At 43.7% G+C, this 22,479-nt stretch overlaps 2 protein-coding genes and 1 long non-coding RNA gene across 3 annotated transcripts; 2 read left to right on the top strand and 1 right to left on the bottom strand.

Annotated features, from left to right (window-relative positions):
• Window positions 1-1,259: 1,259 nt before the first annotated feature.
• LOC103553527 (ubiquilin-3) lies at window positions 1,260-4,117 on the top strand. Its single transcript, XM_008524128.2, has 2 exons — window positions 1,260-1,550; window positions 1,827-4,117. Exon 2 carries the CDS (start codon window positions 1,864-1,866, stop codon window positions 3,838-3,840), a length of 1,977 nt encoding a protein of 658 aa, XP_008522350.2. The 5' UTR covers window positions 1,260-1,550; window positions 1,827-1,863; the 3' UTR covers window positions 3,841-4,117.
• Window positions 4,118-14,866: 10,749 nt separating this feature from the next.
• Window positions 14,867-16,796, top strand: LOC103553518 (ubiquilin-1-like). Its single transcript, XM_008524114.2, has one exon. The coding sequence runs from the start codon at window positions 14,917-14,919 to the stop codon at window positions 16,621-16,623; it is 1,707 nt and encodes a 568-aa protein (XP_008522336.1). The 5' UTR covers window positions 14,867-14,916; the 3' UTR covers window positions 16,624-16,796.
• A 163-nt stretch (window positions 16,797-16,959) lies between these two features.
• Window positions 16,960-21,337, bottom strand: LOC139083968 (uncharacterized). Its single transcript, XR_011541169.1, has 4 exons — window positions 20,577-21,337; window positions 19,505-19,745; window positions 18,715-18,820; window positions 16,960-18,429 (listed from the first exon to the last, which is right to left on the bottom strand). It is a non-coding gene; the product is annotated as an uncharacterized lncRNA (long non-coding RNA).
• Window positions 21,338-22,479: the final 1,142 nt, after the last annotated feature.

The raw sequence follows: 22,479 nt of genomic DNA, 5'->3' as shown, positions 1-22,479 counted from the left end.
TTTCAACACTCCCTTTTCTTTTCTCAGTCTCAGCTGATGTTTTGCTTATTCCAATCAGAAAACAAAAGGGATTGGAAGTGACTTCCACCTGCATCCACCATTAAATCAACCAACTAACTTGCATCTATACCCGCACACTCTGCGCTCCTAATGAATAAAATGTCCATGCTCCTAAATCAAGCTGTCTACTTGGGCACTTGATCCTAACCCCTGTAATATATCTATTCAACAACTTACTCTTGTGATTATTTTCTCTTTCTTCTTCATCATTTTTTCCTCCTCATTGGATTATTCCCATCAAAATAAATACATGATGTAATATTCTCAGCTTAAGAAAAAAACAAACGAAAATGCTTTTACCCCCACATTCCCACACAACCGTCATCCTTTTTGTCTCATTTACAATACTCTTATTAGGTCCACTTCCTTTCCAATTCATTTGCTTTTAAACACACTCCAGTCAGGTTTTCTGCCCCACCATCTTTCCAAACCTGGATTCATCATGGTCCCCAATGTGCTTTTGTCAAATCCAGTGGTCAGTTCTCAGTCCTCATCTTATTGATCTATGAGCTTCATTTGACACAGTTGGTGACTCTCTCCATTTTGAAACTCTCCATTTGCCTTCCCTCTCTCCCTCTTTCTCTCTTTTTCTGAAGTGTTTTATTTGTTCTCAGTTTCCTTTGCTGAACTCATCAAATCTTTCAGAATTCTAAATATTGTAGTGTCTGTGACTCAATCTTTTTACTTCTATTCTTTTACTATACTCACTAATCTCATGACTCTGAATATTTTGTCAATGCGACGAACTCAAGGCTCATGAAATTGAACTGCTTTTCTACATTTCTATTTGGATATAAAACAGACATCTCAAATATATGTAAAACTGAACACTTAATTTTCTGTTCAACAACATTATTGCCTGTTTTTTTTTTTTAATCTTAGTAAATAGCCAATTCATTCTTTGAGTTCTTCTGGGGGATAATAATAATTTTTAAAAAGTAAAATAAAAAGTTCATGTCATCCTTGACGCCTCCCTCATACCCTAGATCCTTCCCATCAGAAAATCAATACTTTGAAAATATATAAAGAATTCATGGCTAATGTTGAATCAGAGAGAAGACAGGAACATAGAATGCCCGGAAGGAGAGGTTGGACTGGGGAGTAGCTGAATTTGGGTTTTAATGGGATTCGGGAATTAAGAAGACTTTCCCAATTGTCCAAGCCTAGTCTGAGTCTCTGCATACCACATACCAGGCTGCGGGAGCAGGACTCTTGGTTGAGAAGGCAGGGTTAGCCCAGGCCACTCTGAAGAAGGCAACTGAGATAAAGGGAATAGGAAAGTTAAAGGGAAGGGGAGACAGAGTTCCCAGGGATCCTCCTTGGAGAAGTCTCAAGAATCCATTGTATGAGGCTGTGATGTCAGTGCTGAGGTCACAGAGGTGAACTTATGGAGTGGGTTCCAGCCCAGAAGGCTTCAGGGGTGGCCGTTCAGCAAGATGAGGGCAGTTTTGAGCCCTGTATAAGAGGAAGCACGGGGCCACAGCTGATTGGTATGTGTTCCCCAAACTGGACCCTTCATCTTGCCTTTGCCCCCATACACATCAACTCTAGATCTCTTTCTCAAGACTTCAGCTTTCCCTCCCCTGACCTCAATATCTCTTAAACCCGTAATCCTCCCAGACCATCCTATCCAAGGGACCTCATTGCTCCTTCCATGTGGACCCTTCGGTTCTCCCACCCTGAGATTTCACACCCTCTTCTTGCTCACCTTTCCTACTTTCACCACGGCGCAATGCTGATCTTGGTCTCCCATCCCCATTCCCTAGCTGTGTCCCCACAGACCTGGGCCTCCTGCTGCCCACCATGGCCAAAAGTGGAAAGGCCCTGCCACAGGGCAACCCAGCACTGGTTCAGGATCCCCACCTCATCAAGGTGACAGTGAAGACACCCAAGGACAAGGAGGATTTCTCAGTTACAGACACTTGTACCATCCAGCAGCTGAAGGAAGAGATATCCCAGCGCTTTAAGGCCCACCCTGATCAGCTGGTCCTAATCTTTGCTGGCAAAATCCTCAAGGACCCTGACTCGCTAGCACAGTGTGGAGTGCGAGATGGCCTCACTGTCCACCTGGTCATCAAGATGCAGCCCCACACCATGGGCACTGAGTGCCCAGCTGCTTCAGTCCCTACCCCAGCCCCAAGCCCTGGATCACTCCCTCAGCGAAGCTCCATTAATCTAGCAGGTGGGCCACATACTTTTAGCTTAAGTGTCCTCACAGGCCTCAGTGGGCTGGACCTGGCCCCTGGCAGTTTCCCTGACCAGGCAAGCTCACTGATGTGGCAGCAGGTATCTGTGCCTGAGTTTGTGGCTCAGATCATTGATGACCCCTTCATCCAGGATCTGCTGTCCAACACAGGCCTGGTACGGCAGCTGGTTCTTGATAATCCCCATATGCAGCAGCTGATCCAGCACAATCCTGAGATTGGGCATATTCTCAATAACCCTGAAATCACGCGGCAGACACTGGAGTTTCTACGCAACCCTGCCATGATGCAAGAGATGATGCGTAGCCAGGACCGGGCGCTCAGTAACCTGGAGAGCATCCCTGGTGGCTACAATGTGCTTCGCACAATGTACAGAGATATTATGGACCCAATGCTAAATGCAGTACAGGAGCAGTTTGGTGGCAATCCCTTTGCTACTACCACTACTGCTAATGCTACCACCAGCAGCAGACAACCTTCAAGGATGGAGAATTGTGACCCTCTTCCCAACCCCTGGGCTTCCACATATGAAGGCCCCGGTGGCAGGCAAGGCGGGCAGCCTGGGGACCAGGATGTATCAGAAATTAGAAACAGGGTTCCTAACATTCTGGGTAACATACGGCTCTATGACTACCTCCAGCAATTATATGAGACCTCCCAGTCCCTGGGAACCTACCTGCAGGGGACTGCTTCCTCTCTCAACCCAAGCCAAGAACCACCACCACCAAGAAACCAAGTTCCCCCAGCTCCACCCTCATCCCAGGAACCTAAGCCAGGCCAGACTCTCCCCAAGGAGTCAGTAACAATCAAGGGAAAGTCTTCCTGCCCAGCATTCCTGAGATACCCCACAGAGAGCAGTACCAGACAAGATGGAGGCCAAGATGATGCAGGGAACAACTCCACTGGCCACAACACCAGCATGCCTGATCTTGTCTCAGGGCTACTGGGTGCTGCCAACAGGGTCCCATTTGTTCCTTCACCACCTTCCTCCATGGCAACCACCTCTGGAATCCCTGAGCATGCCTGGCTGCCACCACCAGCTTATCAAAGATCTCTGAGGCCAGCCGGAATGAATCAGGCCCCACAGTTGCAGGATGAGATGCACCCGCAGCTGCCACTGCTGCTGCATCTCCAGGCAGCCATGGCAAACCCTCGTGCCATGAATGCCCTGCTACAAATTGAGCAGGGTTTGCAGGTCCTGGCTACTGAAGCACCTCACCTCCTACTGTGGTTCATGCCTTGCCTGGCAGGCCTGGGAAGTATAGCAGGAGGTACAGAGCTTAGAGAGGGTGCCCTGATGCCTGAGGTCCCTCCCTCAGCCACAGCTCCTGAGGTCCCCTCAGTACAGGACTCCATGGAGCTAGGCTTCCATTGTATTCCCTTCCTTCAGACGTTGCAAGCCCTAGCTAGTGCCAATCTCCAGCAGCTGCAGCCTGAGACTCACTTCCGAGTTCAGCTAGAGCAACTTCGAGCCATGGGCTTTCTGAATCCTGAAGCCAATCTCCAGGCCCTCATTGCCACGGGGGGCGACGTGGACGCTGCTGTGGAGAAGCTGAGGCAGTTGTATCAGCCCTAGCTATTCAGACCATATCTTTTCCTCTGTGCCTTTTCATACCCCACTGCTCCAGCTCCCCCATTACTGAATGCATCTGCACTATGAACCAAATTTACTATGATGCCCTTTACTGTGGAGACAAGTTGACCCAGAGTCAATGAGCAAGAATGAGAGCCAGAAGCAGAGTGGGGGTGCTGTAAGTGACCCAACCACCCCTGCCACTGTACCATTGTGGGGTCCCAGCCTGAGCTCTGCTTATGCCTATCGTGAGATGCAATTACATCTGATCTCCAGTGTCGTTTGCTGCCTGAGTCTGATTCTTTGTGGGCTGTGAGAAAGGGGGAGGATATGGGTGGAGAGGCGGTGATAAGAGCTGTCTCTGCCTGGACAGGAGGGCTTGGAGGGGAAACTGAAAGGTTTGAAGTTAGAAGATTCAGAAGCATGGAGAACAGAGGAGGGTGAGCTGAGGCTTGCAGCTTTCCTGGCATCATTCCAGAGGTCCCCCAGTCTTGGCATCCTGTGGGAGCTGCCGCCATGTACTCTTTTATTTGGAGTTCTCTACCATTATCCTGACTTAAAACTGGGCACAGTTTCTTATTTTTATTGCCCTTGAAGACTGTCCCACAAGGAGGCTTTCACTTTCTGGATTTGATGCTGATTCTACTTTTTTTTTTTTTTAAAGATTGGCAGCTGAGCTAACAACTGTTGCCAATCTTTTTTGTTTTTTCTTTTTCTGCTTTATCTCCCCAAATACCCCCTATACATAGTTGTATATCTTAGTTGCAGGTCCTTCTATTTGTGGCATATGGGACGCTGCCTCAACGTGACCAGATGAGCGGTGCCATGTCCATGTCCAGGACCCAAACCAGCGAAACCCTGGGCTGCCACAGCAGCGCACAGGAACTTAACCACTCGTCCACAGGGCCGGCCCCCTAATGCTGATTCTTAAGTGGATAGAGGTAGAGCAGGATTCAGGCTGAGTCCTAAACTTCCCTCATCTCACCAAGTTTACAAAGTTACTGTCCCTGGTAGCCAGATAAAGAGAGTTGATTTCATTGCCCCAGACTCAGCTTGTCCTGGATTTTGTCTTTCTTACAATGCCTAGCTCAGAAATTGAGTACCTATTCTGTGCTCAGCATCCTGCTAAGGATTAGAAATTCAATGTAAGTAAAAAAGACATGATCCTGCCTTCACGAGTTTATGATCTGGTAGCAGGAACTGTTCAAATTGTATTTGAAGGGTACTCATTGCATATAATCACAAACTACGGTAAGTGCTATAAAACACAGGGAGCTATGAAACAGTATTACAGGGGCTTAATCTCATCTGGTGACAGTCTTTGTGAGTATGTACTCCAATCTTAAATCTGAAAACTGGTATGAATGAAGTAGATCAAGATTTGAGGGGGGGAGGGAAGAGTATTACAGCAGAAGAACCATTCTGTACAAAGGCACTGAGGTAGGATGTGCATAACACAGGCGGTGCCCTCAGTATCTCGGGCTAAATTCTTGCTTGCACACGGATGCTTCCCATTTCCTGTGCACTTCTAGGGTAAAAGCGTTACAATTCATAAATCAAGCTGGTGAACCATGCCTTCCAGGACACATAAACATATCCATGGTCTCACACTGGTAAACACACTATAGAGGCCTGCACAAACACACAATGCATATTCACACTTGAATATACCTTCACATGGGCACAGCCCGTGTACACACGAACAAGCATGCACACAAAGCACAGTCTGTTAAAGCTTTATTGCAGAATGGGAGTGTAAACATCAAAAACGTTAATGCTGTATTCCTGTCAAGGAAAGAAACGCTCTTTGATGGAAGGATACCGCTATGGTAAAAGCGGCCATGGTGTTAGAGACTCAGTGTTGGGAGTCCTTTCAGGAACTAGGAGAAACAGAACCTACACCTGGAACCCAAAGACCTGAACCAACCTTTTACCTTTTAGCTACCAGCATGTGGCTTCCGATGAGCTTTTTGGGCAACTTTCCCCACTGTTTCAGGTTTCTTGTGTTCTCTAGGCGGAGCACAAGATTTCAAACCTCCCTTTTCCCCCAACTTCACACCTCATCAGTTGGGGAGTTCTTTTCCAGATCAAAGGAACTGTTGTCTGTGGTGGTGCTAAGGGGAAGCAGAGGGAAGTCTTGCTTATTTGTTTCCAGCAACTGATAAGACATGTGCTCCGGGGCTGACTCTGACTGGGGAAGATGTAAAATGCAATCTCTAACTTCCACCCTGGGAAGGCTTGGTAGGTCTGAGAAAAAAACCCAGGGAAAGAAATGTTGCTGCTTTCATCTTCCTTTCATATGGGCCAGGGGAAGCATGAGGGCTCATATGAAGTAAAGCCCAGCTCACCAGGGCAGACAGCAGGTAGGAACCTGAATCTAAAAATCCTGGCTAGGGAGGAGAGCGCTCATCTAAACCACTGTTTTTTGGTCATATTCTATTGATAGTCCTTTACAGTTGATTGGGTGTTTGGAGTCTTTGCTCTAGCCTCATCAGAGACTGAACTCGTCAGCCCCATGCCCAGCCCCATGTTGGTGTCCAGGAGGAAGAAGTTCCTAGGGCAGGGACCGCCACTGACATTATACCTAGCAGCTAACAAAGGGCCTAGTACATGGAAAGCACTTAATGAAGGACTGAATAAATGGATGCTGAATGATATATGAGGAAATGAGCCAGCAAATGAGAAAGTGGCTGAGGAGACTAGGTAGATATGAATCAAACAGAGTCTATCACGGGACCAGGGCTTGTGCCTGGGGAAATAAAGACTGTCAGAGTTTTGGGAAAAGCAGATCCCTGCAGCCGGATGTTACTGAAAGGGCAGGCCTCCAGAGATGGACCATTTGCAGTCCCAGCTCTGATCCTGACATCTGTCAGCAGTGGTCCAAGTCAAATATCTGGACCCTGGAAGGATCCCACACTAGGGGGTTGTATGTGTGGAGAAGAGGAGCAGAGTCAGAGTTTTGGTCATACTGGGCCTAGTGCCTGGCTCCTCCTAGAGAAAACGTACCCTTTCTTCAGACCAAGAGATTTGCTAAAAAGCAAAATATTGTGAAGTCTGCCATGCTGTTTGCATCACAAATAGCCATCAGGTAGGCGGACAGCAATTTAAGAAAAAGGTATCTTCCAAACAACAGAAAGTGCTTTTATACAGCTGTGTTCTGTGTTTTTTTTCAGATATTTCCTAATATCTCTGTCATAAAAACATACCACATGTTTTCTAGATATTTTAGGGTTTCACCACATTTAGTTTTAAATAATAGTTAACACTTATCGAGGCTTTCCTATATGCCAGGCTCTGTTCCAACCTCTCTACATCTGAATCTATACAGTAGTCCCTTAATGCAGATAGTATTATAATCCCTATTGTTCAGATGAGGAAAATTGAAACATGCAGAGAGGGAAAGAACATTGCTTAAAGTTATACAGCTCTTGTGTGGCAGAGACAGGATTGGAAATTACACAGTCTACTTCCAGAGCCCACACACTTAACCACTGCACTAAATCAAGTTAGTTAATCCTCCAATCCTTGCTTATAAAAAGCGAAGGAGAGGCAGGATTTGTGGTATTTAGTTGGAATGTTTGCACTCCTGCAAATATCTACACTGGATTGAAATACCGTCTTTACCTACATATGTGTATATGCGTATTTATGCTTGTTTTTTTTTTTTTTTTTTTAAAGATTTTATTTTTTCCTTTTTCTCCCCAAAGCCCCCCGGTACATAGTTGCATATTCTTCGTTGTGGGTTCCTCTAGTTGTGGCATGTGGGACGCTGCCTCAGCGTGGTCTGATGAGCAGTGCCATGTCTGCGCCCAGGATTCGAAACAACGAAACACTGGGCCGCCTGCAGCGGAGCGCGCGAACCTAACCACTCGGCCACGGGGCCAGCCCCAATGCTTGTTTTTTTTCTAATTAATCCACTAGTACCATACTTCTTCAATTATTTTAACTTTGAGGTTTTTGTTTTGTTTTGTTTTTGTTTTTGTTTTTGCTGAGGAACATTCACCCTGAGCTAACATCCATTCCAGTCGTCCTCTATTTTTCAGTATGTGGGCTGCCAGCACAGCATGGTCACTAACAGAATGGTGTAGGTCCACATCCAGGAACCAAACCCAGCCACCGAAGTGGAACGTGCTGAACTTAACCACTAGGCCATCAGTCTGGCCCATTCACTTTGAAATGTTTAATGACAAAAAGTTCAATGCTTTGCTCATTGTTCTTTTTCAAAATACTATTGTCTAATTTTGTCCATCTATTTTTCTAAACACACTTTATAATAGATGTCAAATTTCAGAAAGGGCCATATGAGATCTTGACTGGCTTTCCATTACATTAACAAAGTACAGGAGAATTGAGAAATTTACAAGAAATATTTTCTTTTAGAATAGGGAATGTTTCTGTTCAAGTTTCATTTGCTTCTCTATAAAGAGCTGCAGTTTCTTTGCATAAGTCCTATACATTTGGTTGTTTAAACTTTATATTATTTTGGTTAATTTGAGTTAAATTTTTTCCATTATATTTTCATGATGGATATTGCTGTGATGAAACTGTGCTGTCACCAGTTATGTTATGAGTTCTTATTTCAGATAGACTTTCCATTGATTCTCGTACAGCAAGCATATGCATCTTTGATAAAGAGTCATAAAACTTCCACTCTTCTAATTGTTAAACCTCTTCTTTCCTAAAAGCATAATTTGATTTGTCTTCTCCATTTAAAAGCACTACATAGTAGATAATATATGTAAGTAAAATAAGAATATAAAAACAAGCAATAATTCCACTCCCCAGATAGCACTGTTAATCCCATAGAGGTTGTCCTTCCACATAGTTTACAAAACTGTGATTATATCATACAAAGTATTGTAAAGCTTGTCTTTTTAACCTTATAATATATCACGAAGCTTTCTTTTCAAGTTGTTTAGTAGCCTTTTGCAGCTCAGTAGTTCAACAAATACTTCCTGAACACTTATATGCTGGCAACTGTGCTTGGTGCTAAGAATGCAAACATGAGTGAGATAGATATGGTTCCTGCTCAGAGGAGGTTAAGATACAGTGGAGACAACAGATCTCAAGTGAACAAATAGGAAATGGACATAATAGCTAACACTGAGCACTCACTAAGAACTAGGCACTTGTGGGGAAGGGGAGAATTCCCTCCCGGCCCTTTTACCTTCTGGTTCTTATGGCTGGTTGAATAATTAAAATGACATAAGGGAGGTTAACAGGAGAAAATCAAATAAAGGTTAACACATTCATATGGGCAATTCACATAAGCGTGAAGAATTCCAGAGCTAGTCAAGCAAAAAGATATATACATGTCTTTTGGACTAAGCAGAAGGAGATAGAGGTCTGAGACTTCATGGGGGAGAAAGCAATCTACAGGAGGATGAAAAGAGTTAATATTTGGTAAACAAATGTTTACTGGGCCATCTATAGACAATGGAACCCTGGAAAGGACTTTGATTAAATGGGCCTTGCTAGGTTCCTCCCTGTCTACCACACCTAGTTTGTATTACACTAGAGTTATCTATGGTGATAGTTCTTTCCTGAGACAGGCCCTTCTATTTTAAATTCTTTTAGGCAGTTTGGGAGAAGATCAAATGTTTTCGCTGAGTCTTCTGAGCCTTGATGTTTTTCAGCTCAAAATAATCTGCGTACCAGGTTGATACCTCTTGGGGTGGTCTGCTCTCATCCCCATCACACTGTTCTATAAGCTTTATACATATTAACTCATTTAATTCTTACAAAAACTATGTAGGGTAGATATTATTATTAAATCTATTTTACAGATGATGACTTAAGTAAACCAAAGGAATGTTAAGTGTCTAGTTCAAGGTTGCACAGCTAGTAAATGGGGGCACTGGAGCAGGGGTTTGAACTAGTGTTTCTAGAGGCCATGTGTTTAATCTTTATTCTATATCACTTTCTATTACATAAATAAGTATTGAATTACAATTAAAATAAATGTCATGCAGGAAATAAAAAAGGCATTTTGCTAGTGTATATAAGGGGAGTAGAGATATATTATTAGAAGAGTAGTCAGTGTGTATCTCTGTGGCGGGAGCATTTGTGAAGAGACTTCAAGGGTAAGAGAAAGCCAGCCATTCAAAGAGCTGGGGGAAGAAAGTTTCAGGGGGAGGAGGAAGTATAAAAAAGTTTCCTGAGTTTGGTTAGACCTCGATACACTTGAAGAAAAAGGAAAGATCAGTGTGTCCAGAGTACAGAGAATGAAAGGGAAAGTGCTTCAAGGTGAGGTAGGAAAGACAAGGGAGCACAAGATCATGGAGGACTTTCATGCACAGAGTGTGGATTTCATTCTTATATTATGAATGAGATGGTGACATGGGTGGAAGCTGAGTCCAAGCAGAAGACCTCTGCAGGCATTGAAGCAAGAGATGGTGGTGCCCTTAGACTAGGGTTCTCTACAGAACGTATGGCAAGAAGCAGACAACTGAAAATATCTTTTAGAGATAGAATTTATAAAACTTTCTGATAATATTGGGTGTGCAAGTTTAAGGAAAGGGAAGAATTGAGGATTCATTTATTCAGCTAATATTAATTGAACACCCTCTCTATACCAGGTCTTGTCCTAGGTGCTGGAGAAAGGAAGTGCTCTAGACCAAAAAGCCCTACCTTCAAAGAGCCAACAGAGAGGGGACAGACACCAAGTACTCAAATATATAATTTCAAGCAAAGGGAGAGGCTAAAAAGAAAGTAAGTAGGGTAAGGAGACAGAGATTGACAGGTAGACTCCTTTTGGGTGGTAATCCAGAAGAAGGTCACCAATGAGAACATAAAGCAGAGAGGTGTGATGAACAAATAGAGTTAGTCAAATGAAAGTCAGGAGCAAGAATTCCTGGACGAAAGGGACATCAATGAAAAAGCAGGCAGGAGCTGGGTGTATCCTACGAATACAAGAAGTCTGCTGTGACTGGAGCAGGGTGCTTAGGAGATGGGCTCAGAGAGGCAGAAATGGGCCACATTATTAGGGTGTTTTAATCTTGGTAAGGCATTTAGATTTAATTAAGTATAATAGGAAAACCTTTGGTGGTTTGGGATAAAGACGTGAGGTCAATAGATGCATATTTTTAAAACGTCACATCGGCTACTTGCAGTGTAAACCCCGTCAGCTGGTTTTCTCTGTTTGTAATACAAGTGCCTGACTTAAGTTTTGATTGCCCAGTCATCCACTTCAAAGAGGGCAATCTCAAAAAAAAAAACATTGCCAGCCATGGCCTAAATAAAGAACCAGCCCCTCTCCCCATATTTCTTTTGTTTTAGAGATGATAGTTGATTTCCATAACTGACCATCTGGACTGCTTGTTTTTTCTCTTCCTGTAGTTTAAACTCTCACTCTTATGTTTTAAATCCACCAATAAAGAATGAACCCATGAAACCCTAGGCCCCCAACTTCTACCCCAATAAAAGCAGAACCCCCAGCGTACATGCTCTCTCTCTACTCACAACCTTGCTGTGTGGCCCCAGGTGCACTGTGTAACTTCCAGGACTTGTGAGTAACAAACTTTGTCTCCTCAAAATTTCCTGATGGTTATTGCTGAGAGTGTCTTGCATTCATAATAGGAACTAGAAGGGCTGGTCTGGTCCCAACGTTGCTTATCAATAGGCTGTGACCAGCACAAAACACTACTGTGTGAAGTAGTGACTTTAAGGGGCCAAGAAAGAAGGTGGGGAAATAGCTAGGAGGTTATTGCAGTATGGAAAGTATTGAGGTGAGCAGATTCAGGATATAGTTTGAAGAAAAAGCCCATTATACTTGCTGATAAATTAGATGTGAAAAGAGAGGAATTAAGGGTGATTCCTGTGCTTTGGCCCGAACCACTGGATGAATGACGATCTTATTAGAAGGGAAAGGGGACTGGAGGCAATGGCAAGTTTGAGATTCTGTTCTGACATTAACTGTCTTGGTTGTAAAATTAGCTGAGATGGGAAAGACTATTGGAGAAATAGGTTTATAGAAAGAGAGTCAAGAGTCCATTCACTGTTCTGCATTATTCTACTTATCATGATAGCAAAGGATTCTAATACATGCTTGCTCCACATTCATCCCACTTTTGGACATTTAGGTGAGCAAAACATCATAAACTCCCATGACAATAAATCATTGTCCATGTTTTTAATTCAATCTCCTTCTCTGCCCCCTCCCACTTTTCTTTTCTTCCTTCCTACTCATGTTTTATTTAGTACCTGCCAGCAACACGGTCACAGTAGCACACAGAATAAAGTCAATGTTCTCATGGAACTTGTATTCTAGTGAAGGGAGATAGAAAAATAAAATGAATAACTAAAGAAGAAATGTGACATAATGATAACTTCTGTGCAGATAATTAAAATAGACTGGTAAGATAGTGGATGGTTGGGAAGACCTTTGTGAAGAGATGATCTGAATGCGAGGAAGGACGAGCCTTGTAAAGATGAGCTGGATAAGCATTAAAAGGCATAGAGAACAGCTAATATAATGGCCTTATGTGTGGGAAGGCACTTGACCTGTTCCAGATGCAGAAGGGAGGCCAGTGTGGCCAAGTTTTATAGGAAAGAGGAAAATCATCATTAGCAAGTCATGGAGACAGGCAGGAGCACAACCATGGGAGGTTTTGTAGCTAGAGAAGGAGTTCGGATTTTATTCTAAAGGTGATAAGGTTGTACTCTTGTCTACTCCCAACAGGGAGTCTTCTTGGGTTTGATTAAGCAAACTTATTGTCATAAGCCACACTTGGCTCAAATCTACTCAGAAGACACAGGAGGGAAAACACAGCTCACCAGCAGGGCAGAATCAGGCGTTCCCCATTCACTAAGAGTCCTTACAGCAGTGCATGCATCAGTTAGCATAGCCACCTGAGAACAATCTTCTCCCAGGTGACAGTTCCAAGCTAAAAAAATATAATTCTCACTGGATGTTTCCAAAGTGAAACGCTGACAAGAAACACTGACTGCATACAATATTGAGCTTTTAATACAGTTTGATGCATCTAATGAAAGTGTTATTAAGATGGAAAAACCTTAACTGATCTCTCCGTAGAGTATGAGAATATGAAATGTTTTCTGGGAATTAAATCTTGAGTATAATAAGCTTTAAATAAAATGCATAAAGTCAGTGTTTTATTGAGTCTGGTTGGAGCCCTTGGTCTGACAGAAGATATTCTGGATACTATACTTCCTCCACCAGCCTCTTTAGAGTTGTCTCCATCATCTCCTGCTGAATGCCAGGTACTATGGGTTGCACTCTATACGCATTATCCCCCAAATCTTCAAAACAAATCTGTGAAAAACTACCATTTTATCAATGATGAAAATCAGGCTTAAAAAGGGTAAATGACATTGAATGTTATGAAGTGGTGGCAGTGAGATTTAAACCAGGACTATTTGACCCTAGAGAGTCCAAGCTGTCTTTTTTTCCTAAATAGTAAATTTTGAATTGATTAAATAAATAGCAAATTGATTGTGTTACTTTATTTTATAATAATATCAGGAATATATGTACAATGTAAGACGTTCAAGTGATATTGGCTCCTCGGGAAGGACAAAGTTCTTATGCTGAAGAACACAGTGGGCAGCGTGGACAGGGCTCCTGCCTTGTGACACAAGTGTATAAACGGACAAGGAAGGGCCATCAGTTGGTAGTCAGGAAGGAGACATTCAGGCACTGACGATAGAGGCTGTAGGGGAGGAAATGAAGGGGAAAAAAATCCTTGGAATCCTGAGATATGCAGAAGTGGTTCTAGACAGTTGTTGCCTGGAATGTTCTTCAACCTGTGCTACACATTCATGTATTAGCTAAGGAAAAGCCAGAAATATTAATTTGCATATCTTTCTGCTGAGGACAACCCAAAGGGAATCTCGAAAAAGAATTGGTTTTGCTAGTAATATTCATATGGTAGAAGTTGTTCTGAGGTCTAGGCACAACCAGGAGAGGCCCAGTAGTTTGCTGGTTGCCAGGCAGCCGTGAGACTCACCCTGTGAAATTTTGGGGGACTGAGAAAGTATTTTAAACTAAAAAATTACAACTGATCAAGTTCTAGATACTGGTTGGACAAGGAAGATGATGCAAACTAATCAAAGTTTAGGAACCTAGATCGATATATCACAAACAATGTAGTTCTAAAGGGCTCTAGAGGTTCTTGTTGCCCTGATGTAGTAGAATCTACTGGAGGCGGCATTCTAGGCAGCCAAATCTCAACTTTGCAGTCCTTGAAAATTCTAGCGTCAGAAAAAAAAAGTTAACTTTATAGCGGCAAAGGCCTAAGACAGCCTGCTGTATCCATCTTCACAGTAAAAAAATATAATTACTGCGGGGGTTAGATAGACTTTACCCTAGGGCCCCACCTTCCCAGAGTGGTCAAAATAATGCCTTTGAGAGGCATTATTTTCTGCTTTTATAGCTGAAAAATGTCCCCTCCCAAGTGACAATTCTTCTCTTCAAATATATCTTAAATCTAATTATTGTCCTCAAGATCTAGAGTCGAACTGTTACATTCTCATGTCTTGTCTTAGCTCTGATTCTCCGAAAGTTGAGATCCTAGTTTGTCTCTCTGAAACAACTTTCTTTACAAGATCTTGGGGAACAAGATGCTGTATTTTAAAGAATTGTGTAGACGGGTTATTCAGCTTGGTGAGCCTCAGAGATGCAAGCTGCCTACAAGATCCCAGCGAGGCTGCATGCACTAATTATACATACCTTCATTCTGTTCATGTAGAAATAGGAACTTGAGGCTTTGACTGGGCATGGTTGGTATACGGCAATTTAGTGAAAAATAGATGACTAGAGTCAGTACTTCCTAAGCTAGGTCTTTGACCAGTGCCTTTTCTGCTGAGCTATATTTATTTCTCAAACTCAAGTTGGGTGATTTTCAACAGTAAAATAGGCTGGTGCAAAACATGTTTCTAGACAAGAACATTTAATTTTTTTTCCATTGCTATTTAAATCAAATCATAAAGAGAGCCAACCTCAGACAGGTAGTAGAGACCCCTGCCCTTCCCCCATTCAGGTCTACCTCTCAACTGTGACCTCATCACTGACATCATATCCCCTAAGGCTGGCCCTGAAGAAGGGCAACTGACACCCCTATGGGACCCAGGTCCCTGCAGGGCTCCCCTGGGAGGTGGCCTCTGCAGGACGTGGGGAGAGGACATCACTGGACACCTATTGGTCCCTGCGCCCAGGTGTGCTCACATCTAGGCTTCGACAGGTCCTCAGGTGGCCTTGTATTCTTTTCTCGAGGAAATATGGCACAGGCTAGGGAAGAAGGAGGAGACAGTCAGTTGGTGTCTGGTCGGGAGCCATCATCACACATCATCAGAGTGTCTGTCAAGACCCCACAAGACTGCCAGGAATTTATGCTGGCAAAAAATAGCAGCATCCTTCACTTTAAGAAACAGATCTCTAAACGCCTTCACTGTGGTGCTGACAGATTGGTGCTCATCTTCACCGGAAAAATCCTCCAGGATCAAGACACACTAAGCCAGCGCGGCATCTTTGATGGCACTACAGTCCACTTGGTGGTGAGGAGCCAGCTGAAAAGAACTCTGCCCAGTCCTGGAACTCTGCCAGGCCCCACAGGCCACTGCACCCATCGTTCTGAACCCTCCACCTCAGAGAGTGCCTGGATGCTAGCCAGGCTTGTCCGGCTCGTCCGGAGCTCACCTGATCTACCTGACTTCCTTGGCCAGCTGGCTCAATTCCTGATGGCTGCACCTGAGTCTGCAGCACAGTTCTTGGAAGACCCTGTGGTTCAAGGCCTGGCAAGTGAGAAACCACCCAATACCAGCCATGTTCCTGAAGCCTCAAGGCCAGTACAGAAATCCAAGCCAGCTCTTAAGGCTCTCGAAAACTTGCAGAACCCAGCCCAGCAACAGGTGCTCCTGCAGGCAGACAAACGGGGACTGGAGGCCGTGAAGGCAGCTCCAGGTGGTGACAATGACATGCATCAGGTCTGCTCTGATATCCAGCAGCCCATGCTCTACACTCTAGCTCCACTGGTTGCCTCCAAATGCCACAACCTAGGTTCAGAGCCTTGCAAAGGGGATGCCAATGCTCACAGCAGTAATGACACCACCGCCATCACCACAGCCTCTGCAATAGCCAGGCCATTGACACAGGAGGTCAGTGCAAGAGTAGTTTCCCAGGGTAGCGCAATGGCCTCAAATCAGGCCAATTCAGGATGCAGGCCTGGTATGTCGGACTTGTGCTCAGGCCAGGATCTTCCCTCCCAGGATAGCCAGCAGCCCTTAGGGAAAGCTGCTCTAACCAGTCAGCTGCGACCTTCACCCTTGTGTAGAGCCTTGCATTTTCTGCAGCAGAATCCAGCTCTGATACACCTGCTGGCAACTGGCAGCCCCCTGCAACATCATATGCCAGTACTTCCCATCCTCACCAACCCAAGAGCACTGCAGGCATTGATACAGATAGAAAAAGGCCTGCAGATATTGTCCAGGGAGGTGCCTGGGCTGGTACCTTGTTTATGGGGCCCAGGTAGACCACATAGGGCTAGAGGAGCCCCTGAAACTAGGGGTGGAGGACAGAGTCATAAAGCAGACCCAGTGCAACCCACCTTGGTCGTTCTTCAGCTCCTCCATGCACTGGCCAATGCCTGCTCCCAGTCTAGTCAACTCTCACCCTCATCCCCCATCACTGAAGGCCACTACCAGCAAGAACTGGAGCATCTGAAGGCCATGGGTTTTGCTAATCATGATGCCAATTTGCAGGCCCTCATAGCCACAGGCGGAGACATCCACGCTGCCATTGAGAGGCTGCTGGGGGAACCAGAGGCCTAGGTCCCTCCAGGTGATGCCCACTATGCACCACCCCATGGAGGGGGAGGAAAAGGAAAGGGAAGGGAAGGGGAGGGGAAGTAGCTTATTTTGGGAATTCCTCCTAATCAGATCATGTGCATACTTGCACAGCCTCTCCCTCACCTCCCACGCTTGTTCTACATTAAAAAGATTGCTTGGATCTCGTGTGTGACGTCAATTTGTGGGTAGGTGGGCAAAGAAAATGTTGTTTGGGGGAGGGATTGATCATATTATATGGTCTTGGGTCTGGGCGTCACCTCTTCTCATACCCCTAATCTCAGAGTATTTTCCAAATTTGAACAACAGGTGAGAAAATCCTTAGTTTTTTCAGCATCTTTACTCCTGCTCAATTAGCACCCCAGTTCCCTGCCAACATTACCATCATCACCATAAATTACCTCTAGATGAACTCCAGAGTGACTCTAAAGGAATCCTGGCCTTTGCTGTCCTGGGAAGCCATGACTATGGGCTCTGGAAGCCACTCACTCTTTGACTTTATTTCTGCCTTTAGATCCAGTCTCTTGATATTGAGGAAAGATGTTTGACTTCCCTCTCAGCTAGTCTTATTTTGAGAACTGCTTTTATCAGGATTGTGTTCTCAGGAGGTCAACTCCTACTACTTCTGAAGCTCCATCTTCTCTTACTATTCAGGCTTCTTCCCTTTTTGCTGCAAAATACTTGACTGTACTATCTTACTGGCTACTGAACTATATCTTTCCTTCTGTCTCTGAAATTCTTGCAAGTATCTCTTCTTTCAGTGACCATGTTTCACCATCCTTTGCAGTCAAAGACTCGCCCCCAGTATGGTATAGAAGCTTTCTCCAACTGTTTCTCATTCCTCATCTTCCCAAATTTTTCTACAGTGTTTGATATACTGACCCTTCTTTCTTTAAGATGCTTCATTTAATCTATTTTCTTTTTCATTTTCTTAGAGAATGGTGCTTCCTGAGATTATATTACACCAATTCTTTATATATCCTTTAAAGAGTTTAGCCATTTCCTTGGCTGTGGCTCTTCTCTGCTCATGGTTCCTAAATCCTTGAGTCTGTTTGTACTTTCCACAGCCTGCTAGCCTTCCCTTTGGGTGTCCCAGAAGAACCTTTGGATCTGCATTTCCAAATATAGCTCAGCATCTTTCCCCTTGCCCCTATTCCTACTCTGAATTCTGTGGTCCTTATGTTTTAGTGCAAGTCATCAATACCTTCCCAATATATCTATTCTCTTCTCTAAAACTCTGACCTATCATTGAGGTGACACATAGTGTAGGCAGATGAAGCATGCTCCAGAGGACCAGTGGCTATATGTAACCATGTGGCAGGATAAAAGCTGATGAAACAGAGAAGAGGGAGCATATCGGCAGAATAACTTTGGAGGAAACGAGGGACTAAAAATTCAGAGCAAGCCCCAGGCATCAATTGAGCCTGAGATGAGAAACAGCTGAATCTCCTGCTTCCTGGGGGCCAGGGAGGATGGACATCTCTGATCTAGTTACTGTGACTTAATTGTGTTGTGATGCAACAAGAACTTAGAGACCTGAAGGTTGTGGAGGTCAGGGACTGTGGATAAAACACTTCGAGGACCTCACTTCCCAGCAATGAGTTTGGTGCACAGTTTTCTCTTCATTTCCCTGTAGCAGCAGGATGTTGGTCTGAATTTCTGAGATCAGCGATGCATGTTTGGTCTCAGGGAAGAGTTAGAGTTGCCGGGGTGACGTGATGGCGATGGGCAGGGCAGTATCCTGGGATCCTAGAAGTATGCTTCCCCTCTTCCATCAAGCAAGCCAGACTCCTGAGTGAGGAGGGAGATCTAAGCAATAATGTTAATAGCCTTCCTGGGGGCTGGATGTTGCTACCTCTAGTCTGATAGCAACCTACTAGATTTTACAAATCACCCTCCTCCTCTAGGAACTATTGCATTCTAGCTTCATAGTGATAAAAGAGCCAAAACAGAATTTTAAGAAGTGGAGCTTGCTGCCAAGGCTGCAGAATCCTCCATCTTTCTATAGTATTGTAATCTTGGACTTTGTTCAGCAGTGGGAAACTGTGGGGAAGAACTGCTCTGTGCTGTACTCACAGGGCGTCAATCCAGAGTATAGGCCACAGCTAGATCCTGTGCCAAGGTGTTAGCAACTGCGTGGTCCCTGCAGCCAAGATTATCTCTTTAGGCAGGTGAGATGTTTCTGGAAAAGCCAAAATTAGAAAAGAATACTGGAGGGATCTCTGCTAAAATAATTCCTTTCTGTAATACCAGTGTTGGAGGGGGCTTAAAGGTTTAGGGAAAGAGGAAGCATCCTGGGTAGAATGGGTGGGCTGAATCCCACAATGTTTGCATACACATGCATCAAGTCACAGAACAATACACAATGAAAAATATGGCCACTGAGACATATAATAGACTTATAAACTAGAGTTACAACAGATCACGTGGAGGATATTACACTGCCCCGCGATTATAATACTGTAGAAAATAAACTTTGATAGCCCTGTTCATAAATTTTCAGTCAGGCATTATAAGAGTTAGAAGTGCAGAGATAAATTATCTCTACTCAACAGCAATTATTTATTGGAAGTCTGTCAGTGGTGGATGTATATTACAAACCCTTACTTAATTTCAATCACAGACATATAGTCAGTACACAGACATCCATTCACAAGGTGATGGAAAGGCTTAAACATCCGCTCAGAGTGTGGGACCTCCTTTTGACATACATGTCCTTCTTTGCTCAGTGCCTGCTGATATCTAAAGGGGATCCTGACAGCCTCCGACATCACTGATGAGAGTCTCCCTTAAACTGTCATCTTGATATAATCCTGGGGTTGGAGGTTACCTACATCTGGATTACCATCCTCTTTGTGCCACGTACCTGGTGAGACAGCTGGGAATGCCATCCTCATCCAGGTCATGTTGATGAGCAATGTTATTCATATACCCTTTGTCTTCTTTCATTCACCAACCTGGCTCTCAGCTCCACTGGCCATTTTGTGGCTCTGTGCTGGAGAGATTTCCTTTGGTGGATGCCTGGCCCTGATGGTTTGTGTCCATTCTATCCGTGCTCTGGAGTCCACAATTCTTTTTACCATGGCCTTTGATCAATAGGTAGCTATCTGCAACCCATTGAAATATACAACAAAAGGAAAAATTTGGTTGGATACACCAGTTTGAGACAGAAGATGAGGATAGTGTAAAAGCAATGGTGGTTGGTTGATATATTTGTGGGTGGAACTGGGGAGCACTGGAATGCAAACTATAGGACTTGAATATATCTAATATTGGACACATCACTTTGCCACTTATGAACCTATATTTCCTTACCGGTACGTTAAGTCCCTTATAGCTCTATGATCCTGTAAATCTAATCCACAGGCAGGTACATTTTAAGTATTGCTGTGGGTGTTCACAGTCCTGAATCCTGGCCCTGTGTCTCATACTAACTTTCTGGGTTACGGAACTTCACTTTCTTCCAGGAATATTGTGAAGGTCATAGCAGGTTAACACTGTGAATCTGCTTTGGATTTTTTGATCAAATGAAATTAGAATCCTAGAGGAATGAGCATAGAACCCACAAAGATGCATTTCAGGAGCAGGACACAGTTGCAAAAGGGTTGAACTAACACCCACTCCCACTTTCAGTTTCTTTGTATATGTTTTTCTGCTTCTAAAATCATTACACTACCAGGTCCCTTTACATTTACTGCTTTAAAAGACAAAGCGTCTTCACTTTTGTTCCTACACTTTCTTGCAGGTTGGGATTCTCACAAGAAGCATGCATTTATGGTTCCATGTTGGTGATATCTATTCATCCATTCACTAACTTATGCAAAAATTAACTCCTACTATGTTCCAGGCTTACTCCTAATATAGTCAGATCACAAAGTAGGAAATGAAAAACTTTACCTGAGAGTATAAGTAATAAAAGTTTCTCGTTTACTGCTCACCTTTATAGCAAAAGCAATTACTCAAAAAAGTTGTCCACACTCATCCACACCAACTTCTTTTTTCTTATTCTCTTAGACTTGCTACAATTAGGCTTTTGTCCATATTACTCCAAAGTTTGAAAATGATCTTGTCAGGATAATCCAAGATGTCTGCATTGCTGAATCCTATGGTCTTTCCTCAGTCATCATCTTACTTGTCTGTCAGTGATAGTTGACTGATTCCTGTATTTGATACAGTTTATCACTCCCTCTTCCTTGAGACACTATTTGTTATCTTCCAGGACATTTTTGGATTAACTCTTATCTCAAATATTTTTCCCTCTCAGTTTCCTCTGCTGGTTCCTCCTTACCTTCCTGATCTCTGAACCTTGAGGTCCTTGTCTGTCTATTTTCTCTCAGGTCCTTGGTGTTTTCATCTAGTGTCATTGTTTGAAAGACCACATCTATTCTGTTGAGTTCCAAATTCATATTTCCAGTCCAGACTCCTCCCTTGAATTCCATACTGCTACATGGCCCAACCGTTGAGACCTTTCCTATTGAATATCTTTACGATATCATAAACTCAAAGTGTTCAAAAATAAACTCATGATCTTCCCCCAGTCTCCCTTGTCTTGTTCCAGTTTTTTTTTTTTACCAAAACCTTTCGTGTTATCCTCGACTTTTCTCTCTTTCTTGATTGCAGTCCTGTTGGTGCTACCTTGAAAATATTCTGAGAATCTGACCATCTTTTACTATCTCCATGGTTACCATTCTGTCAAATCGCTGTAATTGCAATAGTGTTCTAAATAGTGCCTCTGCTGTCATCCTTGCCCCTGCTCCTTCTGCTTTGTTCTCTACGCAGCAGCTACATTGATCCTATTACAGACTAAAACAGATAATATTGAATTTTACAGGTGAGAAAGTAGGTACCGAGAAAGTCTGTCATTTTCCCAAGGCCACACAGTCTGTGATTGACTGAGACAGAGGAACCCAAGCTCTTTGATTCCAGAGTTTGTGCTCTTAGCTTTGTGCTGCTCTACAGCCAGAATCAATCAGTTCCCATGAAAGGAGTATGCAGCAAGTGTGTCCTGTCCTGCTCTGGCGCAGAGGAAGGGACCAATTAGGTTTCCAACACTTGAGGAGTTTAGAATCTCATTTAGAAAGAAAAAGCTCAGAGAATAATTCAAATCACAATAAAGAAATTATCTATAAATTAACTTATGATTAGCACAAATTGAATGTGTCCCTGATGCTGAGAAGTGTCATTAGCATATTACAATAACATGGGAGGCAGAGAGAGGTAGTAGGCAGTTTGCTCAGCGCTCAGAAGGAAGGATTCATTTTTCTTTTTTAATCCTGCATATGCTAGAAGGTGAGTGTGTGTGTGTGCGTGTTTTGTAAGAGAGATAGACAGACAAACTTAGGAGTGATGGGTGGGTTGAACTCTGGTCCTGGAGATGAGCTATGACATCAGGGAGAACTTGGCAGGGTTACTCCTCAGGGCCTCACCAGGGCTGAATCACTTAAAATCCAACTCAAAGGGTCTCCGTCAGCACAAATTGAAAGAGCTAGACCCAGGGCAAAAAGAAATAAGTATACCAATAAGGCAGGATTCCAAGGTAATTCTAAGTGTAAACTCTTCTCTGCAATTTGAGAATTGCACTGATTCATATGCAAAAATGGGATGCACTTCTCAATGTGGTCCAGCAGAAAAGTTGCTTAAAGCTCCAGTAGGGCTGTGTTCACAGAGCAGGTTAAATCATTCATGTATGTCCAATGATTGATGACATCTGTCTATCCTCAAAAGTTGAATTCCTTTTACGTGTGCACTTAGTAATGCATGATGCTAAATCCTGGGTTGTGGTGATCAGGGAAGTACCATGTTGAGGAATCCTGCTTTCTCCTATTAATCACTAACCTCACT

Source organism: Equus przewalskii, chromosome 6 (assembly GCF_037783145.1).
Source record: "Equus przewalskii isolate Varuska chromosome 6, EquPr2, whole genome shotgun sequence".
NCBI classification, from domain to species: Eukaryota; Metazoa; Chordata; class Mammalia; order Perissodactyla; family Equidae; genus Equus; species Equus przewalskii.
Note: the sequence above shows the minus strand (reverse complement) of the source record. Positions and strands in the feature narration are given on the sequence as shown.

Excerpts from the sequence above, each read along its gene's own strand:
- LOC103553527 (XM_008524128.2), top strand. The coding sequence starts at position 1,864 with ATGGCCAAAAGTGGAAAGGCCCTGCCACAGGGCAACCCAGCACTGGTT.
- LOC103553518 (XM_008524114.2), top strand. The coding sequence starts at position 14,917 with ATGGGACCCAGGTCCCTGCAGGGCTCCCCTGGGAGGTGGCCTCTGCAG.